The sequence below is a fragment of the Xenia sp. Carnegie-2017 genome, unplaced genomic scaffold (assembly GCF_021976095.1).
Source record: "Xenia sp. Carnegie-2017 unplaced genomic scaffold, XeniaSp_v1 HiC_scaffold_6, whole genome shotgun sequence".
Classification (NCBI taxonomy): domain Eukaryota; kingdom Metazoa; phylum Cnidaria; class Anthozoa; order Malacalcyonacea; family Xeniidae; genus Xenia; species Xenia sp. Carnegie-2017.
In genome coordinates, this window is record NW_025813526.1 from 12,309,087 (window position 1) to 12,327,789 (window position 18,703).

The 18,703-nt window shown below is 33.4% G+C and overlaps 2 protein-coding genes and 2 long non-coding RNA genes across 4 annotated transcripts; 3 read left to right on the top strand and 1 right to left on the bottom strand.

Moving 5' to 3' along the window:
- The first annotated feature begins 732 nt into the window (after positions 1-732).
- On the top strand, positions 733-1,440 carry LOC124457459. Its single transcript, XR_006952606.1, has 2 exons — positions 733-794; positions 990-1,440. It is a non-coding gene; the product is annotated as an uncharacterized LOC124457459 (long non-coding RNA).
- Positions 1,441-4,386: 2,946 nt separating this feature from the next.
- Positions 4,387-7,067, bottom strand: LOC124457461. The gene is made up of 2 exons (XM_047007708.1): positions 6,933-7,067; positions 4,387-5,085 (listed from the first exon to the last, which is right to left on the bottom strand). Exons 1-2 carry the CDS (start codon positions 6,944-6,946, stop codon positions 4,635-4,637), a joined length of 465 nt encoding a protein of 154 aa, XP_046863664.1. The 5' UTR covers positions 6,947-7,067; the 3' UTR covers positions 4,387-4,634.
- On the top strand, positions 4,852-17,404 carry LOC124457462. The gene is made up of 6 exons (XR_006952608.1): positions 4,852-4,940; positions 5,215-5,321; positions 12,705-12,781; positions 13,143-15,942; positions 16,019-16,093; positions 16,867-17,404. It is a non-coding gene; the product is annotated as an uncharacterized LOC124457462 (long non-coding RNA).
- LOC124457460 lies at positions 8,953-9,939 on the top strand. The gene is given in 2 exon segments (XM_047007707.1): positions 8,953-9,180; positions 9,183-9,939. Coding segments are annotated over 2 exon segments (621 nt in total). The 5' UTR covers positions 8,953-9,035; the 3' UTR covers positions 9,659-9,939.
- Positions 17,405-18,703: the final 1,299 nt, after the last annotated feature.

Below are 18,703 nucleotides of genomic sequence, written 5' to 3' on the forward strand. Positions count from 1 at the left end.
TAAATCGTGACTTTATACAATAAAAACAAATTGATTCAAGAAACGCGCTCTGCTAATGCAAACGTAAATGTCCAATGAATCAATGAGAATATCTGGACAGTCTGTAAAGTATATTCATCGATCGCAATGTTGAGGGAAAATTGCATGTATTGAGAAAAATTCCAAATCGTGGCCAAAGATTTGCCAGGCAAAAGCGAATTTTCATGATGATTATGATAAGCCGGCATAAGTCTTTTAATGAAGTCGTAATAACAATAAATCAAGAATAAAAATAAAAGGTTTTATATTAATGACGTCTTTAAAAGACGTCTTCTGACAAAATTACAATATTTACATGAGATTGCAAATGGAAGCAGATATTTACAGGGTGTTAATTCTCATATGAGAAAAGTAGGAAGCTTGGATGACAGGACAAAATGGAAGGAACAACATTTAATGGAGGCTAATTGGATTATTATTTGGTTATATTTGAAGCCTCGTGTAAATATTTATTATTTTGTTCTGAACATATCTTAAGGCAAAGATCAAACGTCATTTAATAAAGAATCTTTTTTATTTTTTAATTACTGTCGTAATGGCTCTATTAAAAGACTTTTGTTGGGCTATCACGTTCATAGTGAAAAGATTTTATGTTAATTTTATGGTCTGTTGAGCAACACACTTTCATCTAGTGCCGCATTTAACGTTATATGCAAACACTCCATAGAATTGATTTGCAGTTTATAGATTTGATTTGTATCTAACGGTATACGTTATAATCTTACTCGTTTGGTGTTTCGTTGAGGCAGATCTAGGTAATCAATTTTTAATAATTGCTTTAAGTATATTTTACACAGTGCTGTAGAAGTGGAGGGACGCTATTGACAAGAACATCAAGAGAACCCCTCATCTGACTAATTTAATTCTACAGCACTGATTTTACACTGAACATTCACATATAAAATTTAACCTTAGTGAGGGCCTGAGCTGAAAATGTCTTTTAAATATAGATTGTTCAAGTTCAAATATCGCCCAACTCATGTTTCTTTGTCGAATTGCTAACAATAATGGATACATTTCACTGCATCATAGGATGATACATGCAAATAATCTTATCAGTTGTTACATTTACCAAATTCCAATGGGAAGTGTAATGAATTTCCTTTTTTGGTTAAGTCCTCTTCTTCAACATGCGTCAACATGAAAAAGTACAACATTCACCTTGTCTCAATTTCAAAAGAAAATACATTTCAACATTCGGTTCCAAAATTCAGGAGAATTCAACAACAAAATATACGTAAAGATTGGTCATGGTGCAGCTGAAGCTGTGAAAAAACTATTGATCAATCAAAAGTTAGGATTGGGTCAACTATCAGTTTTTATTCAATCTAAATTTCATATGATAAACGGTTTAGATTACTACTTATTATAACAAAGACAATGAAATTTTAGATTAACAAACTTGCTTCTATTGAATCTCGATTTTACGACTGGTTACCATATTCAACTATTTATAAATGTTTATTCATTCAACTTTACCTAGAGACTGAAGTATAACTAAGCACTTAGCTATATTCTGATCTACATAATTATTGAACTTATCATTCTCCACCCTTCCCAATTAACTTCTCATCTTCATTTCTTATAACCTTTTGTTGATTGGATTATAACACTTTTTGATGTTGGTCTATAATATTCTCCAGCAGATGTCTTTACTTTATCGTTTCTTACTTTACAATCGTCAACAAAGTAAACTTTAATAATACTTCCAACAATCCATTTCCTCGTATGGTATTATTGTCTGCAATAGTTACAAAATACCCGAACCTTACGTCACGATTTTCGACATCTTTCTTTTTTGAGGTAACAAAAACTGAAAAACATTTCGATTTAAATGTTTTCAAAAGAAACTCACATTTTTTTGTACAAATTCAACTCTTAGTCGTGGAACCTTTGTCTCATGATCCCCGAGGTCCTTAAGGTAGGACCCGTCATCAGGATTGTTTGTTTGTCTAGTAATAGGGGATTGAGATACAAAAAAATTGCTACCTCTAATAAATACGTATTTAGTTCGAAAGGTTTATGGACTTAATACCCACTTTGCAATTTCAAAGCTAGCTTAAAACTCCTCACAAAAGCTTCTGCCCACCCATTATGACGAGGAGACCCCAGGGATAATAAATTGCCATTTAATGCTTTATCAGGTCACAAATCTTTAAGTTGTTCCCTGTTGAAAACATTAATTATGATCCTTAGCTCTTTTACTGCTCCAACTAAGTTTGTGCCGTCATTGAAGAGTAAAAATGATGGACAACCTCTAGTAAAAATTACCTTCTGATTGTTTGTATGAACTGCATCGTCGTGTTGCTTTTAGATGCTTTATGCACAGGAATTAAGGCAAAGTCATGCCCTTTAATAATCCAATACTCTCTCCTGATTCTTGCAATGGTTGTTGCAACTCCCAAGTTTCCAAATGCAGTAGCTTCTCCTTTCATAATTTGGAATATTTTGTGTTTTTGCCAAGCAAAAATCATCCTTTCTTCCTCAAACTTAAAAAATGACGTTCTTATAAGCAAATGGTCTCAAACTTATAAAGTCACATTTCAACTTTTTCTTTGAAACGTCCTCGAACTTTCCTAATCAGATAAAGACGTTTACGTTCTATCTCATTCGGAGTGATATTGTGCTCTTGACATTACACTAGTTTTATCTAACTTCATCTTGGCTTTCAACTTGTGCGTGTTTTGAAAGAGGCATATAAGTTTTTGCAAGTAAGAAACTCTGTCCTTGTCAATGATACCCATCCTTTTCACGGATTTAGCTAAACCTACTCTTTCTCCCCTTTGCATTTCTTTATATATCTCATTATTATCAAGCTCCATAGCCTCTTTGGCCATTCTTCTTGGGATTTACGCATAAGTTCTGGTATACTGAGTGAAGTATCGTCAGCAGGGTTTTCACACTCGAAATGTGTTTTTATTTGATTCGTTTGTATTACTTGTAATTTCTCCAACACAGTTGGGCGGAAACAGTTTATAACGATTTTTCTGATTTGAGATTCAAACTTGTGTAACGGAACTGTCTGTGAACAAAATAACTTCTCTGATTAGTATTTGCTTTTCGTCTTGAATACTATTTCATAATGTGCTTGCTAAAACTGCTGCTTTTATCACGGAATGCTTAACTCCTTCTGTTGTGATTTAGCTGTGACTCTCTTCCTTTACCTTCCGTTTGTATACGTACATGTCTCATTTGAAGCCCGTGCTGATAAGTTTGGTAGCTCTGTGTGATAATTGGAAGAGATTATTTAAGTGTTCATTTCTCTACAGAGTTGAGAATCCAACTCTAAACCTGACAGACAAAAATCCTGCATTCCAATCTTTGCTGTTTTCAGAGACGAAGCTGTATACCATATGGGATATTATATTCTTGCTATTCAAATGCGAGTACTTCCTTTTGTCATTGTTTTAGTTACGCGTCTGTCATAACTTTATTTTTCAACACCTGTTTCTAATTACACCATTAAACACCAAGTACATTTTCTTCATTTTCCATATGGGTTAATTAGTTTACTCAATTGCTTTGTCTTGAATTCATTTGATGTCTTTGAAGCTACCTTTCGCAAGGATTTTATATGTTTTGTCAGAGATCTATTGCTTTGTAAGATTTATCGACTGAACCCAAGATATAATCTACGCATGAGTCATCTAAAATTAGATGGTGCAGCTCTTAGATCAAATTTTTCTGTCTTTCATTTTTTAAACGTAGTTTGGGCAATGGTAGGAGTTTGTTGATCGTCAAAAGAACTGGTATCAAAGTGTAATGAAATATTAACGGTTATCTGTTTACCGGACAATGTGTAACCCTCCGTTTTCGTTCAACGACGTTTTAAAAGTGTGCTCGTATCGCTCCGTTTTCGTTCAACGACGTTTTAAAGTGTGCTCGTATCGCTCCGTTTTCGTTCAACGACGTTTTAAAAGTGTGCTCGTATCGCTCCGTTTTCGTTCAACGACGTTTTAAAAGTGTGGTCGTATCGCTCCGTTTTCGTTCAATCACGTTTAAAAAGTGTGATCGTAGCGCTCCGTTTTCGTTCAATCACGTTTAAAAAGTGTGATCGTATCGCTCCGTTTTCGTTCAATCACGTTTAAAAAGTGTGGTCGTAGCGCTCCGTTTTCGTTCAATCACGTTTAAAAAGTGTGGTCATATTGCTGCGGAGAAAGCGATGTCTTCGGACAATTCCGCTCCGGTGCAGTATAAATGCAAACCGGTTCTGTTACTTTTTTGCGCTGTTTTCCGAGCAATCCGGAGTAGTGTAAACGTACTCTTAGTGGAAATATTATGGTTAGAATCTTTGTGATTAACTATATAAATAAACCTAATAATTAAGAAAAAAATGAAAAGACAATCTTGTAAAAACATAACAATTTGTTAAAATTTTAATACTGGTAATCTTTTCTCTTAAGATATACAGTTTATATAATATATTGTATATTCGAGTCACTTTGAATAGTGTTTTATAAATTGTCTTATAACCAGACTAGGAACAAGAAGTTTAATAAGTAACTAAATATACACACTATTTTATTATAATCTTGCGCAATGAGATTTTTACTAGGGCTTCACTTTAAACTTAATTTGAGAACATTTGAGGACCTTTATGACTTTTTCTTCCATGTTGGTTTGGTTTTTGGTACTAGTTCTTCGTCTTGAGATATATCCTCTTCGATAAAATTTCCCTCTAGCTCCTTGAGTCTACTGATTCGAAATGTTCTATATTTTTCCAGCTCGCTTTCAAGATTCTCAATGGTACGCTCTGCTTCGTGTAAAATATTCATAATATTATCAGGAATTTCGTATTGTCTCAAAGCTCGTGAAAGTTTATGAAGTTTGTCTGCAATCTGGGTTTCCCTTGATATTGCAAGAATAGAATAGTTTTCTATCTTGCAGCAGCCTTGGCAACGGTTTGTAACAATCTCAAGTCGACTAACTCTATCCAGTGAATCAGTTTGAATCATAATATAAATAATAGACAATGTCGTCACAATCGATTGAATCATCAAAGCCAATTTTAAGGTGCGAAATTTGGCTAATTTCGCAATGAAACTTCTGAAATTAGATAAAAAATCATTACTCTTACTTATTATGTATAGTTAGTTTATAAATTTATCTTGCCAGCTAAGCGCATTTTAGAGGAAACGATTTTATGTTTTGCAGAGTTCTATTTTTTGTTTACAGTAAACAACGGACGCAGTCGCTTGGTCGCCGCTCAAAATCCTCTAACCAGCCGAATATGGATGGCGTTTAAAGAAGAATGGACTGTGAATCTTATGTTTTCAACGTAAGTAAGTCGATTCCAAACTAACTTAAAATAAAAAAAATTTAAATTGCTCACAAAAAAACGTTCAGAAAAGAGATTCAAGAGCCTAGAAATTCTGTTGTGCTAAATGAATTGTTGATTTTGAGCATTTTAATGTATGTAAAGTTTATAAATGAATTCATCCTCAATTCTTCGGCAGTCAGAATGATCACTACAATTTATTGCGGATGTTGTAACAGTTACCACTAAATGTAATGTTTAAAAGTCCGAAACGAGCTTAATTTACTCAAATACAATCTTTTTTTACTTGGCAATTCTCTGCTTTACCAGTTCGCGCGCTGTGTATTGCCGAAGTAAATGCAAATAAAAAGGTCAGCAAAGATCAACTTTTAGAAGTGATTAAAGATCGCTCTACTCCTTACCACCCACCACAGTAAATATATGAAAACAACTTCGGTTCAACTGAGTAACGAATTAAAACTCATAATTAGTCGCAAGTAACTTTGTCGCAGTAAACTACAAAATTATACCCGACAAGTCTTATAAGTAGGATCATAATGTGAGTTGCTCAGATCATAATGTGAGTTGCTTTGTCTAGAATTCAGCTTCAGGGTGATTTGAATTTGTTTACGACATTGTAACATTGTTGATATCCCAATAATCAAAATATGTTAATTTTTGTGTGATTGCCAACAAGTTATACTATGATTTGTATTTAGATGCAGTGAGTCTTAGCTAGTAATTATGGTAAGGTTTTTTGATAAAAAAGGTTTTCATGTACTTTCTTATTGTAATAAAGATATAAACGAGACTATTTGTAAGCCCTTAAAAGATTTTGTAAGCAAATTAATATGTAAAACATAGCGAAGAACAAGACCAACTTTGTGCTTTAAATTGATGTTTCTAAGCGTATCAAGTAACAATGTGCATATTATACCTAAATTTTTTTTTGTTAAAATTGAGTAACAGCATCTCGAAAAGGATTGAAATACACTGTTTTTTATTTTCATATTTAATTAGTTAAGTTATTTTGTCATTGAGTACACGTGTGTAGTATACGTCATGCGCATATATGTATAATAAATTTTACCGAGAAAAAGTCCGAACAATTTATATGATTAGTTATCAATAAACCTCCTGAAAGTCTTTTAATCAATCAACCATAATCACTGCTCTAAACAGCTCTTCAAATGTAGAGTAAAATTATATTTTTTTCACATATTTTGGAAATGAGGGAAACTAGTAATTTCGAGTTTCGTTTATAGCAACGCGCATTTTTTCTTTCCTTCAGTTTCAGTTTTATTTTCATAGCGTATGCAACAGTGCTACATGTACTTGTTATTCTTTTAATTCTATTTATTTAAAGACATTTAACGTAAGTCCCCGTTCGCACTACATATTGCTCTCCGATTTAATTTTGCCTTTAAGAAAATTTATTAAGAAAATTACCAACTAATTTTACAGTTATAGCAACTTTTGTGGTGTTGCCAATTGAAATCTTTATAGAGTGCTATATGCTGCCGTATTTGAACCGTTCAGACAACACTCCGTCATATGTGAATTTGTCTAGAATATTTGATCGTTCCATAGATTTCCTTACGAGAATTGACATTTTTATTTCTTTTTATTATCTTACCTGTTGTAAACCATAGTAAAGGTTTCTTTAATTTCGACGACTATATAGATTACGCTTTAAAAAATGATCGGCCATCGACAGCAAATGGAATAGTTTGACGACAGTAAAGATTGCCTGCTTATTACAAAGATTTGATAATTAATTTTGTTGTGACGGTTCAAAGTGCGTAAATGTCTTAAAACTCTTTCAATTGAAACAATTAAATGCAAAGTACTAGAATTTGAAATTGAGTAATTGCCAAAATATTAGTTTGCTGACATATAATGTCGCATTTCTAACAAATCAGTCCAAAATGTGAATTTGATAATGTTGTATGTTGTATATCCAGCGGTAAGTTCAACATAAAAGAGCTCAAATCTATCACATCATTAATTGCTAATTCCAATTATTTTTAATTTATTGGAAGTGTCAATGCTATTTTATATACGATTTGATAATGTAACACCGTCCTTTCATAATCGTCAATATTTCATACCAAAAAGATTATTTGGCCATATGAATTCAAGTTTATATGTCGGCAATTAAATGAGAATTTTTGTCACCCATAACAACCCCATTTGTGTATTTTGAGTGGGAGTCAGAATGGGGCAAGTTTAAAAATGTTTGTCTTACGCAGTAGGTAGAGTGACTTACGTATGGAGTGTTTGGTTGTATTTGTTGGTCATGGTAGATGCTCAAGAATGAAGATAAAATATTTAGAATTGCGGACTTGAGTTTTTATGTTTGTTTTACAAAATTCTCTTCCAACAATTCTTCTGCTTGTGAATGTGTTGGTGATTATAATCTTCTATCATATACTCACTTAAATATCATCCATTTAAATTTGCTAAATACAAGTTATGACAAAAATTCAAAACAATTGAAAGTGATTTAAAGTCTAATGCTCAGAAGATTTGTTTTAACATTTTGATGACAGCTGATAGAGCCAGACGAGGTAGCATGTGTGTCTTAGTACTAGGCAAAACCTTATAAATCTCAGTGATCATCATGGTGGAAAAAATATTCGTTCATTTTTCAGTACTTAAATAGAGCGGCGTATTATATTTTTTACTCGCTTGATACTAGTCGATAAATGGTAGTGAGAAATTTTGAAATTTGCAATTTTTTTTGTTTTGATAACTATTCATGACGTCGTCGTGAATAGAATGTAAATTTCTGTTTATTCACTTATCGATCGGGGCCACATTGACTATTGGTTTTCATTATTCCTCATAACATTATGAATTATATAACATTATAGCGTCCGCGATATATATTTAAGTGCGGTGTAAAGTACAAATTACCTTAGAAAAGTAGAATAACATTTAACTTAAGCATAGACGATTATTTGAAGTGTGTCGATAACAAAGAGCACTGTTAATTTTGCCTTGTTTTTACTTTCATTTTAGCCACTAAATTAATTATATTGTTCTCTTTGGGTGGACAAAATGCTTTAGGGTGGACAAAATGAATAAAGTGTGAAAAGCGGACAAAAAGACTAAAATACAGATCCGCTCCGTCTTATACATCACAAGGCTTTAAATCGGTTTTCCGATTAAAGATTGCTTATAACTGTAATAATTATTGCCCGCAAAACGTTTTCAAAATTTGTCGTAAGTGTAGAATTCATAAAAGCGTGCTATGTGGCTATCTCTTTTTTAACTAATATGATTATTCACACTGAGAAAATCGTCGCCAATCTATCGTTTATTTGTTTTGGGGCTTCTAAATGCACATCGGTGAAACGCGAAGGTGATGAACGCATTTGATAACTGTGAAACCGTGACTCATGATAGTGGATCTGCTTAGCAACATTTTGTTTTACATATTGGAAAATGAATCTGTTATACGTATATCTTTCAATGTAAACCATAGTTGTTTACAATATCCATTGATGGGGAATGTTCTGCACTCTAAACTAATAAAATGTTTCGGATATGAATTGCAGATGTATTGATCTATTAGAGAGCTTAAGCAACTACGTTTTACTGGACGGCAACGGCAAGAGGAAGTTGTTTTTATTTCCGTTCTGCGTTGTATGTATTTTGTTTACGCCGTCGGGCCTCCGCGCCGACGTGAAAATACTTGTTCGAAGGTTGCCTCTAAAACCTCTCTAAAATTAACATGGCTGACAATTCAAAGAAAATGGAGTGGACAGATGAGCACGATTTATTGTTGATGAGAGAAATGATGGTTAGTGATCTGTTCCACTACAAAAAGGGAAGCCCCAATCGGGGATTAGTATGGGATTCTATTGTCGAAAACTTAAAACGGAAGCGCCAGTCTTTACTTTAAAAGACAAGAGAAGTGTTCGAGACCGGTGGAGTCTTTTAAAAGCTAAGTTCAAGCAGAAGATGCGCGAAGAAGAAAGGGCAAGTGGCATTGATATCGACGAACTGTCGGAGAAAGAAAGTTTGATTGAAGAGTTGTGCCAAAAAGAGGACAGCTTCCTTGAGGTAGCATCAGTTCAAAAGCAAAAGGAAAATGCAAATCCTATTGATATAAGGATGACAGCCTTGGAACGAATGGGCGAAACAAGTAAGAGAAAATCTGATTGGCAAAACTCTGATGTTAAGTTTAAGAAAGTACGCCGCGGAAGTTGTGAATTAGTCGAATATTTGAGAGAAAGATCAAGCAAGGAAATTGAAATCCGTCGTGCAGAACTAGAAGTAAAGCGAAATGAGCAAGAAATACAAAATCAATTGAGTACCCAAGCAGCTACACAACAAACAGAAGTCTTAAAATGATGCAACAACAAAATCTAAAAATGATGGAGAGCCAAGCTTTACTTCTTCAGCAACAACAGCAATTGTCAACAGCATTTCTTGACATTATTCAGAGGTTCACAACCAAGTAAGATTGTGTTGTCACTTACAAGGAAAGAATTCTTAACTGTTGTGTTTTAGCAATCTGTGTAACTATGAACTTTTAATGTTTTGTTATTTGAACTATAACAACTTTCTCACTTACACTTGTCAGTATTTACATAACAAGTTACATACTTGCTAATTGTTTGTGTGTTTAATAATGAGTCATTTTGGCATTCATTAATTAGTTACAAAGTAATTCTCCAAGGTTGGAGGATCTAACTGAAAAAACTTGGATGTTATATTTCCATACATGCAAGTGAGTGAATTTCTTAACAACGCACAGACAATATATGCTTTCCCAACACTACTTAGACCTATTTTGAGGTTTTTTTTGAAGTCCATGAACCGGAATGAGTTGATCACATCTCCAAATAACCATTCCACAGACACTCTAACTGAACTCATTTGCTTGTTGAATTCTTTCATTCTGTCTGTGATTACCCCATGCCGAAAAGGAGCTTGTAGATGAATCCTCTGTGGATAAGCTGGATCCCCATATATGCATAATGGTCTCCCATCCACAGAAAAAGCATTTTGTTCCAGGTCTTGAAGGAAGTTTGAGTCAGCCAGCATACCAGCATCATGTTTTTCCTTCTGTAATATAGAAAGTATTTGCCTGAGTTATAGACTGTTTTCCTTGTACAATATAGTGTGTACAATAATATTTTCATTTAAATAATATAAGCATACCAACTGGACCAAAAATATGTGCAATCAAACCATTTGGCAATGCCACACCCTGGAACTTCAAAGAGTGAACTCTTTTATGGCCATTGTAAACAATTCGCTGATGTTTTGTTGGCCGTGAAATTGGTCTGACCGTTCCATCAATAAAGCCAAAGCAATTTTCATAAGGTGCTCCTTTTTCATGGATGGCATTGGCATAAACCTGTAGATTTTCTGGACTTAAAAGATCATGGTTTCATTCTGTAATTTTTCGCTTATGATAATTATAAATAAAGTCAATGATGGTATTTGCAATCATACACAACTCAGGAACTGGTCGCCCAAATCTGCCAATCATGTCTGAAAATCGACAAGGGTAAGCAAGACGATTTAAAAGAATGCATAGCCCCTCCAGTCCAGAACATGTTGTCCTTTGTGGACACTTGACTATTTCAGGGATTCTAAGATTTTGTTGGAGGAAAATCAAATCGTGTTTGTTGGCTCGGAATTCTACTTTACATTCACCCTCACTCAGATTATCTAAACAAAATGGCTCATAATTTTGAATGGAAGCTCTGGGTTCCTTGATTTATATGCCTTGTACAATATGATCAATTCATATTCTGTAATATAACCTTCTTCAAAAAGCACAAGACAAAAGTTTCGTATTGTTTTAAACGAAGACATGAAAAAGAGTTCACTTTCTACCGCCGCTTTCTATTACGAACTTTGCTTAACTGTTTTAAATATACGCGGGAACGTCATGCTCGTCCCAGTCTTCCGCGATCTCTCACAACGCCGTTGTCGGATAAAACGTTGTTGCTTAAGCTCTCTATTCTTGACTTGCAGGATACGTCATGGTCGCAAAGTTGGATGATTTTAAAAAAGGATTTTATTTATTTACAATGCAAATTTTATAAAACATGGCAAGCATTCCATTGTTTCCTTACTCCCAGGGGGATGATTGCGACCCACCAATAGTTGATCAATGCGTGGGAATTTTTAAGACAACAACGCTCTTCAAGCTAATAACATCTCAACTCTCAAATGTCAATCTACGTACCATTGATTGTTCTTTTTACTATATGAGTGGGAATCAAGATGTCGGTGCAAGTTTAAAAATGTGATTTTTTAAGTAGAATGAGTGGCATACGTAGGGTGTTACTTATGTATGGAGTGCTTTGTTGTATATGCTTGTCTTGGTAGGTGCTCAAGATTTAAGAGAAAATATTTAGTGTTGTTATGTTATGTTATCGAAGGTCAATTGAAAATTAATTACTCTTTTAGTCTGTATATTTAGTGTGCACAAATAGTACTTAAAACAGTGAAAAGTTTTTGGAAAATTTATTTTCTCAAGAAAAGGCATTTTCTTTGTCGTATATTTGTGTAAAGTACGAATTGCTTTGAAAAAATTTCAACATTTAACTTAAGCAGGGACGATTATCTAATTGAAGTGTGTCAATATAAATACCTTGTGAATTTTGAGTTATTTTTACTTTCATTTTAGCCGCTAAATTTATTATATTCTTTTCACTAAATCGTGACTTTAAACAATAAAAACAAATTGATTCAAGAAATGCGCTCTGCTAGTGCAAACGTAAATGTCCAATGAATCAATGAGAATATCTGGGCAGTCTGTAAAGTATTCTCATCGATCGCAATGTTGAGGGGAAATTGCATGTATTGAGAAAAATTCAAAATCGTGGCCAAAGATTTGCCAGGCAAAAGCGAATTTTCATGATGATTGTGATAACCCGGCATAAGTCTTTTAATGAAGTCGTAATAACAATAAATCAAGAATAAAAATAAAAGGTTTTATATTAATGACGTTTCGTCTTTAAAAGACGTCTTCTGACAAAATGACAATATTTACATGAGATTGCAAATGGAAGCAGACATTTACAGGGTGTTAATTCTCATATGAGAAAAGTAGGAAGGTTGGATGACAGGACAAAATGGAAGGAACAACATTTAATGGAGGTTAAGAGGATTATTATTTGGTTATATTTGAAGCCTCGTGTAAATATTTATTATTTTGTTCTGAACATATCTTAAGGCAAAGATCAAACGTCATATAACAAAGAATCTTTTTTATTTTCTAATTACTGTCGTAATGGCTCTATTAAAAGACTTTTGTTGGGCTATCACGTTCATAGAGAAAAGATTTTATGTTAATCTCATGGTCTGTTGAGCAACACACTTTCATCTAGTGCCGCATTAACGTCATATGCAAACACTGCATAGAATTTATTTTCAGTTTATAGATTTGATTTGTATCTAACGATATACGTTATAATCTTGCTCGTTTTGGCTGTTTCGTTGAGGCAGATCTAGGTAAGCAATTTGTAATAATTTCTTTAAGTATATTTTACACAGTGCTGTAGAAGTGGAGGGACGCTATTGACAAGAACACCAAGAGAACCCCTCATCTGCCTAATTTAGTTCTACAGCACTGATTTTACACTAAACCTTCACATATAAAATTTAACCTTAGTGAGGGCCTGAGCTGAAAATGTCTTTTAAATATAGATTGTTCAAGTTCTAATATCGCCCAACTCATGTTTCTTTGTCGAATTGCTAACAATAATGGATACATTTCACTGCATCATAGGATGATACATGCAAATAATCTTATCAGTTGTTACATTTACCAAATTCCAATGGGAAATGTAATGAATTTCCTTTTTTGGTTAAGTCCTCTTCTTCAACATCCGTCAACATGAAAAAGTACAACATTCACCTTGTCTCAATTTCAAAAGAAAATACATTTCAACATTCGGTTCCAAAATTCAGGAGAATTCAACAACAAAATATACGTAAAGATTGGTCATGGTGCAGCTGAAGCTGTGAAAAAACTATTGATCAATAAAAAGTTAGGATTGGGTCAACTATCAGTTTTTATTCAATCTAAATTTCATATGATAAACGGTTTAGATTACTACTTATTATAACAAAGACAATGAAATTTTAGATTAACAAACTTGCTTCTATTGAATCTCAATTTTACGACTGGTTACCAAATTCAACAATTTATAAATGTTTATTCGTTCAACTTTACCTAGAGACTGAAGTGTAACTAAGCACTTAGCTATATTCTGATCTACATAATTATTGAACTTATCATCCTCCACCCTTCCCAGTTAACTTCTCATCTTCATTCCTTATAACGTTTTGTTGATTTGATTATAACACTTTTTGATGTCGGTCTACAATATTCTCCAGGAGATGTCTTTACCTTATCGTTTCTTACTTTACAATCGTCAACAAAGTAAACTTTAATAAGACTTCCAACAATCCATTTTTTCGTATGGTATTATTGTCTGCAATAGTTACAAATTACCCGAACCTTACGTCACGATTTTCAACATTCTTCTTTTTACGAGGTAACAAAAACGGAAAAACATTTCGATTCAAATGTTTTCAAAAGGAACTGACATTTTTTTGTACAAATTCTACTCTTTGTCGTGGAACCTTTGTCTCATGATCTCCGAGGTCGTTAAGTTAGGAACCGTCATCAGGATTGTTTGTTTGTCTAGTAATAGGGCATTGAGATACAAAAATTTGCTACCTCTAATAAATTCGTATTTAGTTCGAAAGGTGTATGAACTTAATACCCAATCGGCAATTTCAAAGCAAGCTTAAAACTCCTCACAAAAACTTCTGCCTACCCATTATGACGAGGAGGCCCCGGATAATAAATTGCCATTTAATGCCTTGTCAGGCCACAAATCTTTAAGCTGTTCCCTGTTGCAACCATTAATCATGATCCTCAGCTCGTTTACTTCTCCAATTAAGTTTGTGCCTAAAATTATACGAATTATTTCAATTGTGCACTCACATCCTCACTAGGAATGACATAAAAAGAGAAAAGGAGGATAGAAGTATTAAAAACATATTTGTGTACTCACAGCTTTTATACATATAAACTCTATTATAAATTGTTTTAATTGTTATAACTCATTTTGCCTATTTAATATATATCAATGCAACAAAACCAAAACGGACTGCAATATATTGTGCTAATAAGAATTTTTTGTTGCACTTCCAGAAGACCACGAAAATTTCAAAATTTATTTGCGATTAGGGTAAAATATTATTTGTTTTCTTTTATTTTTCTTATCAATGATATACACCAATCACCTCTTATACTAACTCGAGTCTTTGAAATTTAATATGAAACTTTATTACAGGAAATCATACATATTAAGTGATGCACTAACTTCCCACGATTTATGCATTTACAAACGGAGGCATGCATGTTCAAATAAAATACCCCAATTGTAACGAAAATAGCCATAAATGTCCATCACATGAATGTAAGGGAAAAATGAGAATTAGCGAGCAAAAATTTCTTTTGTGAACCGTAAAATAAACTACGATACTCGAGCGACGGAAAACATAGCCATTGATGCTGAAAAGAAAACTTTCGAAGTTTACAGATTTTTAGCAGAACTCCACGTTTAAAATCAAAAGGAAAAACAAGTGAAATGTGTGCATGGTTGTAGAATATCAATGCAAGTTTTTATGGGATTTATGCGAATAGGGCAAATCGAAAGCATTTTCGTGCTTCTGGTTATGACTTCTTTAGTGATTGGAGTTCTCGAGCGTTATATGGCAGAAAAATCGTAAAGTCATTCAAACATATTTCAAAAGACGAATAATTCTTTGGCCATAAGGTGAAGTTGTTAAGCGGCGAACGTCTCATCATGAGACTCCTAACACAATCCGAAATTGCTATATATACATATATAAAAGGGAAGCCATTGCAACTTTTCATATTTGAACGTGTTTTGTTTATTCAATTGACAATTTCAAAGACACATGAAGAAGTAAAACAGAAAGATTTTGCTTATTAAATAAGAGATGAAAGAAGTAGTATGCTCCTTTTCAAACACATCTGCTGCACCATAATTTTAAATTACTCATATCTCACTAGACAAGCTTAATGTACATTGACAGATACTACAACGTCCCTCCTTTGTAAAAGTCATTATAACGCATTTAAATTACAGCATTGAAGATTTTCTTGTAAATTGTATCTTCTTTGGCGTTCATATAACTTAGGCAATGCTTCATCTAATAGTTATATTACTATAGATTATACTTTTGTATTCATAATACGGTAATGTTATTGCAATGGTACAATGTCTTAAAGTACTCTTTCATTTTTTATCTTACTCTACTTTCATCTTTCCACCAAACCATAACTGTGTTGTTGCGTCCTGGGAGGAGCTACAACGATGCAAATGGTTTGCACAATAGTAAAATCCGAAATCATCCTCTCCGCTTTACCGCAAGGTTTATCACCATCAAATCGTATCTGGTCACAATCAAAACGATTAAATGTGGAATCAACATGCAAAATAATTTCCCTTGCTTGCCAAAAAATACGACAGTTGGTGCAATTTTTCCTCTTATATCAACATAGCTGACAGTCGCACAGTTCCTCCGATATGTTGCTCTTAGTATTGGAACATTTTCGTGTGTTGCTATAAGTAAGTCTGTCATAACTAAACCGTCTTTTTCAAAGTTACATGTCAGTCGCCATTGAGAATTTCCATTTTCATTTAGGTAAACCATTTTTGAAAGAGATAGTCTGTAATCTTCCCATGATGGATTCATTTCATTTCGTGGATGATTCTCAAAGTAAGGAGCCGTTTTGTAATTGTTCGAAAAGCAAACTGTACGACTGAACTAATGTCCATGCGTTTGAAGAGTCAAAATCACAGTAAACTTTTATAAGTTTGTTGTCAGCTGTAAAAATTTTATACCAGCCTTTGGGATAGCCTTTAAAGCTTAAGCATGACCTTGGTTTAGTTTCGCATCGGTCACCAATTATTCCTTCATCGCAACTACAAGATGCACGCTTTCCATTTCTTCCTGACTTGTTGAGGATACATTTTCCGTTATTGAAGCAAAATTCCGATGTTTCACAACAATTGAATGCTTTTGTACAAATGTTTTGGCTCTACAAAGAGAGAAACATATACAAAGAATTTTTGAAAATAGTTTTATGTTTCAATTCTATACTCGGGTTATAGGTTGCAGTAGCGGATCCAGCTCTAGGAAAAAAATTAAAACCGCTAGTTTTAAATTTAAAATATCTTTATTATACAAAATCACTGGTTATAAATTTCTAAAGCATAAAATTAACCAATCGATTTGTTGAAGTAATTTCTTTTGCCGACAGCTAATTTCGCCCGTGATTTGTTGCTTATCATGAACATAAGTATACAATAGAACTTATGCATGAGACGTCACATAGGCTCGAGCGCGCTAGGAGCTCTGGTTTTTGCAGTCAGATTTGATAAACAAACATGGCTAACTAATAGTAGCGCAGCTGAAGTCGACAATTTTTAAAGATTTTCAGTCGATAGAAGACTTTACTTCTTTTAAAACTCTTGTTTGTCTATTTGTAGGCTGGGAATTCATAAACTTATCGAAGTTTAAACAGAAAATGCGACGGTTGAAGATGATTTTGCGCTTAAACAACAGCATGTTGATGATACGAAGAGTAGTCTGAGTAGAGTTAATCTTATGGATAAAATTATTGGAGAAGTTACCTGTCTTTACTCACAAAGGAATCGAGGATAAATTGGTAAAAAATTGCGTCACAATGTGGAAAAACTACCCCAAACGGCGCATATATGTACTTACATGTCACAACATATTGAAAACGAGAACTGAGACTTGATGACGAAGAACGAAGGCTTGAAAATTCACGAATATTATTTTCAATAGCTGCTGACATTAACAATATTTGGATCATATGATGCTACCTAACTAATTTGGCTGCAACTTTTCGTGGTTGACAAAGTTGAATAAACCTTTTTTAAAGGTGTTCCACATTCTACCACATTCTTGCTTTTCTTGAAGCACTACTCATCAAACATAACAAACCTTTTCTCAACACGGGACTTAAGGCTAGCAAAGAATTACAACTCTTTTCTCAACTTATAACACACTCATTCTACCAGTCGTGTCGGCAGTTTCAATTCATCCTTTTGAAATACTACACCTCTTCCAAATCTTCCTTTGTAAATATCACACTATTTAATTTCTATTGCTTATTTCCGTTTACTTATTTCATTCGTTGTAAATATATATGTGTATGTATGGTTTTGAATATCATTCTGTCTGAGGACGACTTTGAAATAAAGTCGAAAATTTACAGTTTACTTCACGTCTTGTTTTGATTCAAATTTTGCATCTCAAGATGTCTTGCTTCTTCGCAATTTGTTTTATATTATAATGAATATGCATTCATTTAAATTTATGAATTTTAATGTAATAAAAAGTTACTTCACTCATTACATGAACAATAGTGTGCTTAATTATAGCATCAGCACTAATAGAAATATGTTCCATTTTAAAGTTTTGCACTGTAAATCGTTTTGGCACACACTCTTTTATTCAATCTTATCTTTTCACAAATACTACATATTTAGTTACTGACTTACTATTTCATCGTTATTGAAAACATCCACTTCAAAATACTGGCATCGATCACTTTGTAGCTTTGTTGAAGAGGGTAACTGAGATACTTGAACAGAAAATAGTTGACAGTCTTTGTCACAAACTTGACATGCTAAACAAGAGCAATCCAGTGCACAGTAATGTAGACATTCATAACTTGAGTCACTTATATTTTTAAAGACGTAATTTGAAGGGAGAAGAGTGGGTGGATGACGTGAAAATTTTACCATGCCATAAATAATACCATTAAGATACAGCAAATGATAAAAGTGTGATACGAATTTGATCCAATTACTCATTTCTTTATTTTCATTGAAACGTACGTAATCTCCTAAATTAAAGAATACCGATTCCTTAAAATGAATTAATTAACTATACACTAGCGATTACAGAAACTGTATGAGAATACTAAGTTGACCAAACTTAGGAGAAGCAATAGAAGTTTGAGATTGAGGAATTGAAGTAAGTGTCCTTTCACCTTTTAACTCTGCTAAACCGGTCACAAACCGAGACTTGTAGCGTTAGGCTCTCTGCTTTTGAGTAGACTTGTCTCGTATGCAAGGAGGAGGAGTGGATAGATTTTACTTACTATTTCATGACTGCTTTAGTGTAAGAAAAATATGATTTAGGTGTTTCGCAAATTACCACTCGCATTAAGTTTGGTCAGCTTAATATTCTTCAAAATGAAATTTAGAAGACCAATTAATTTGAACAATTTCTTGGTTGATGTATAAATTATTCCGTTAGTCTTTCTGCACTCATTTTTTTAAAACTTTGTTA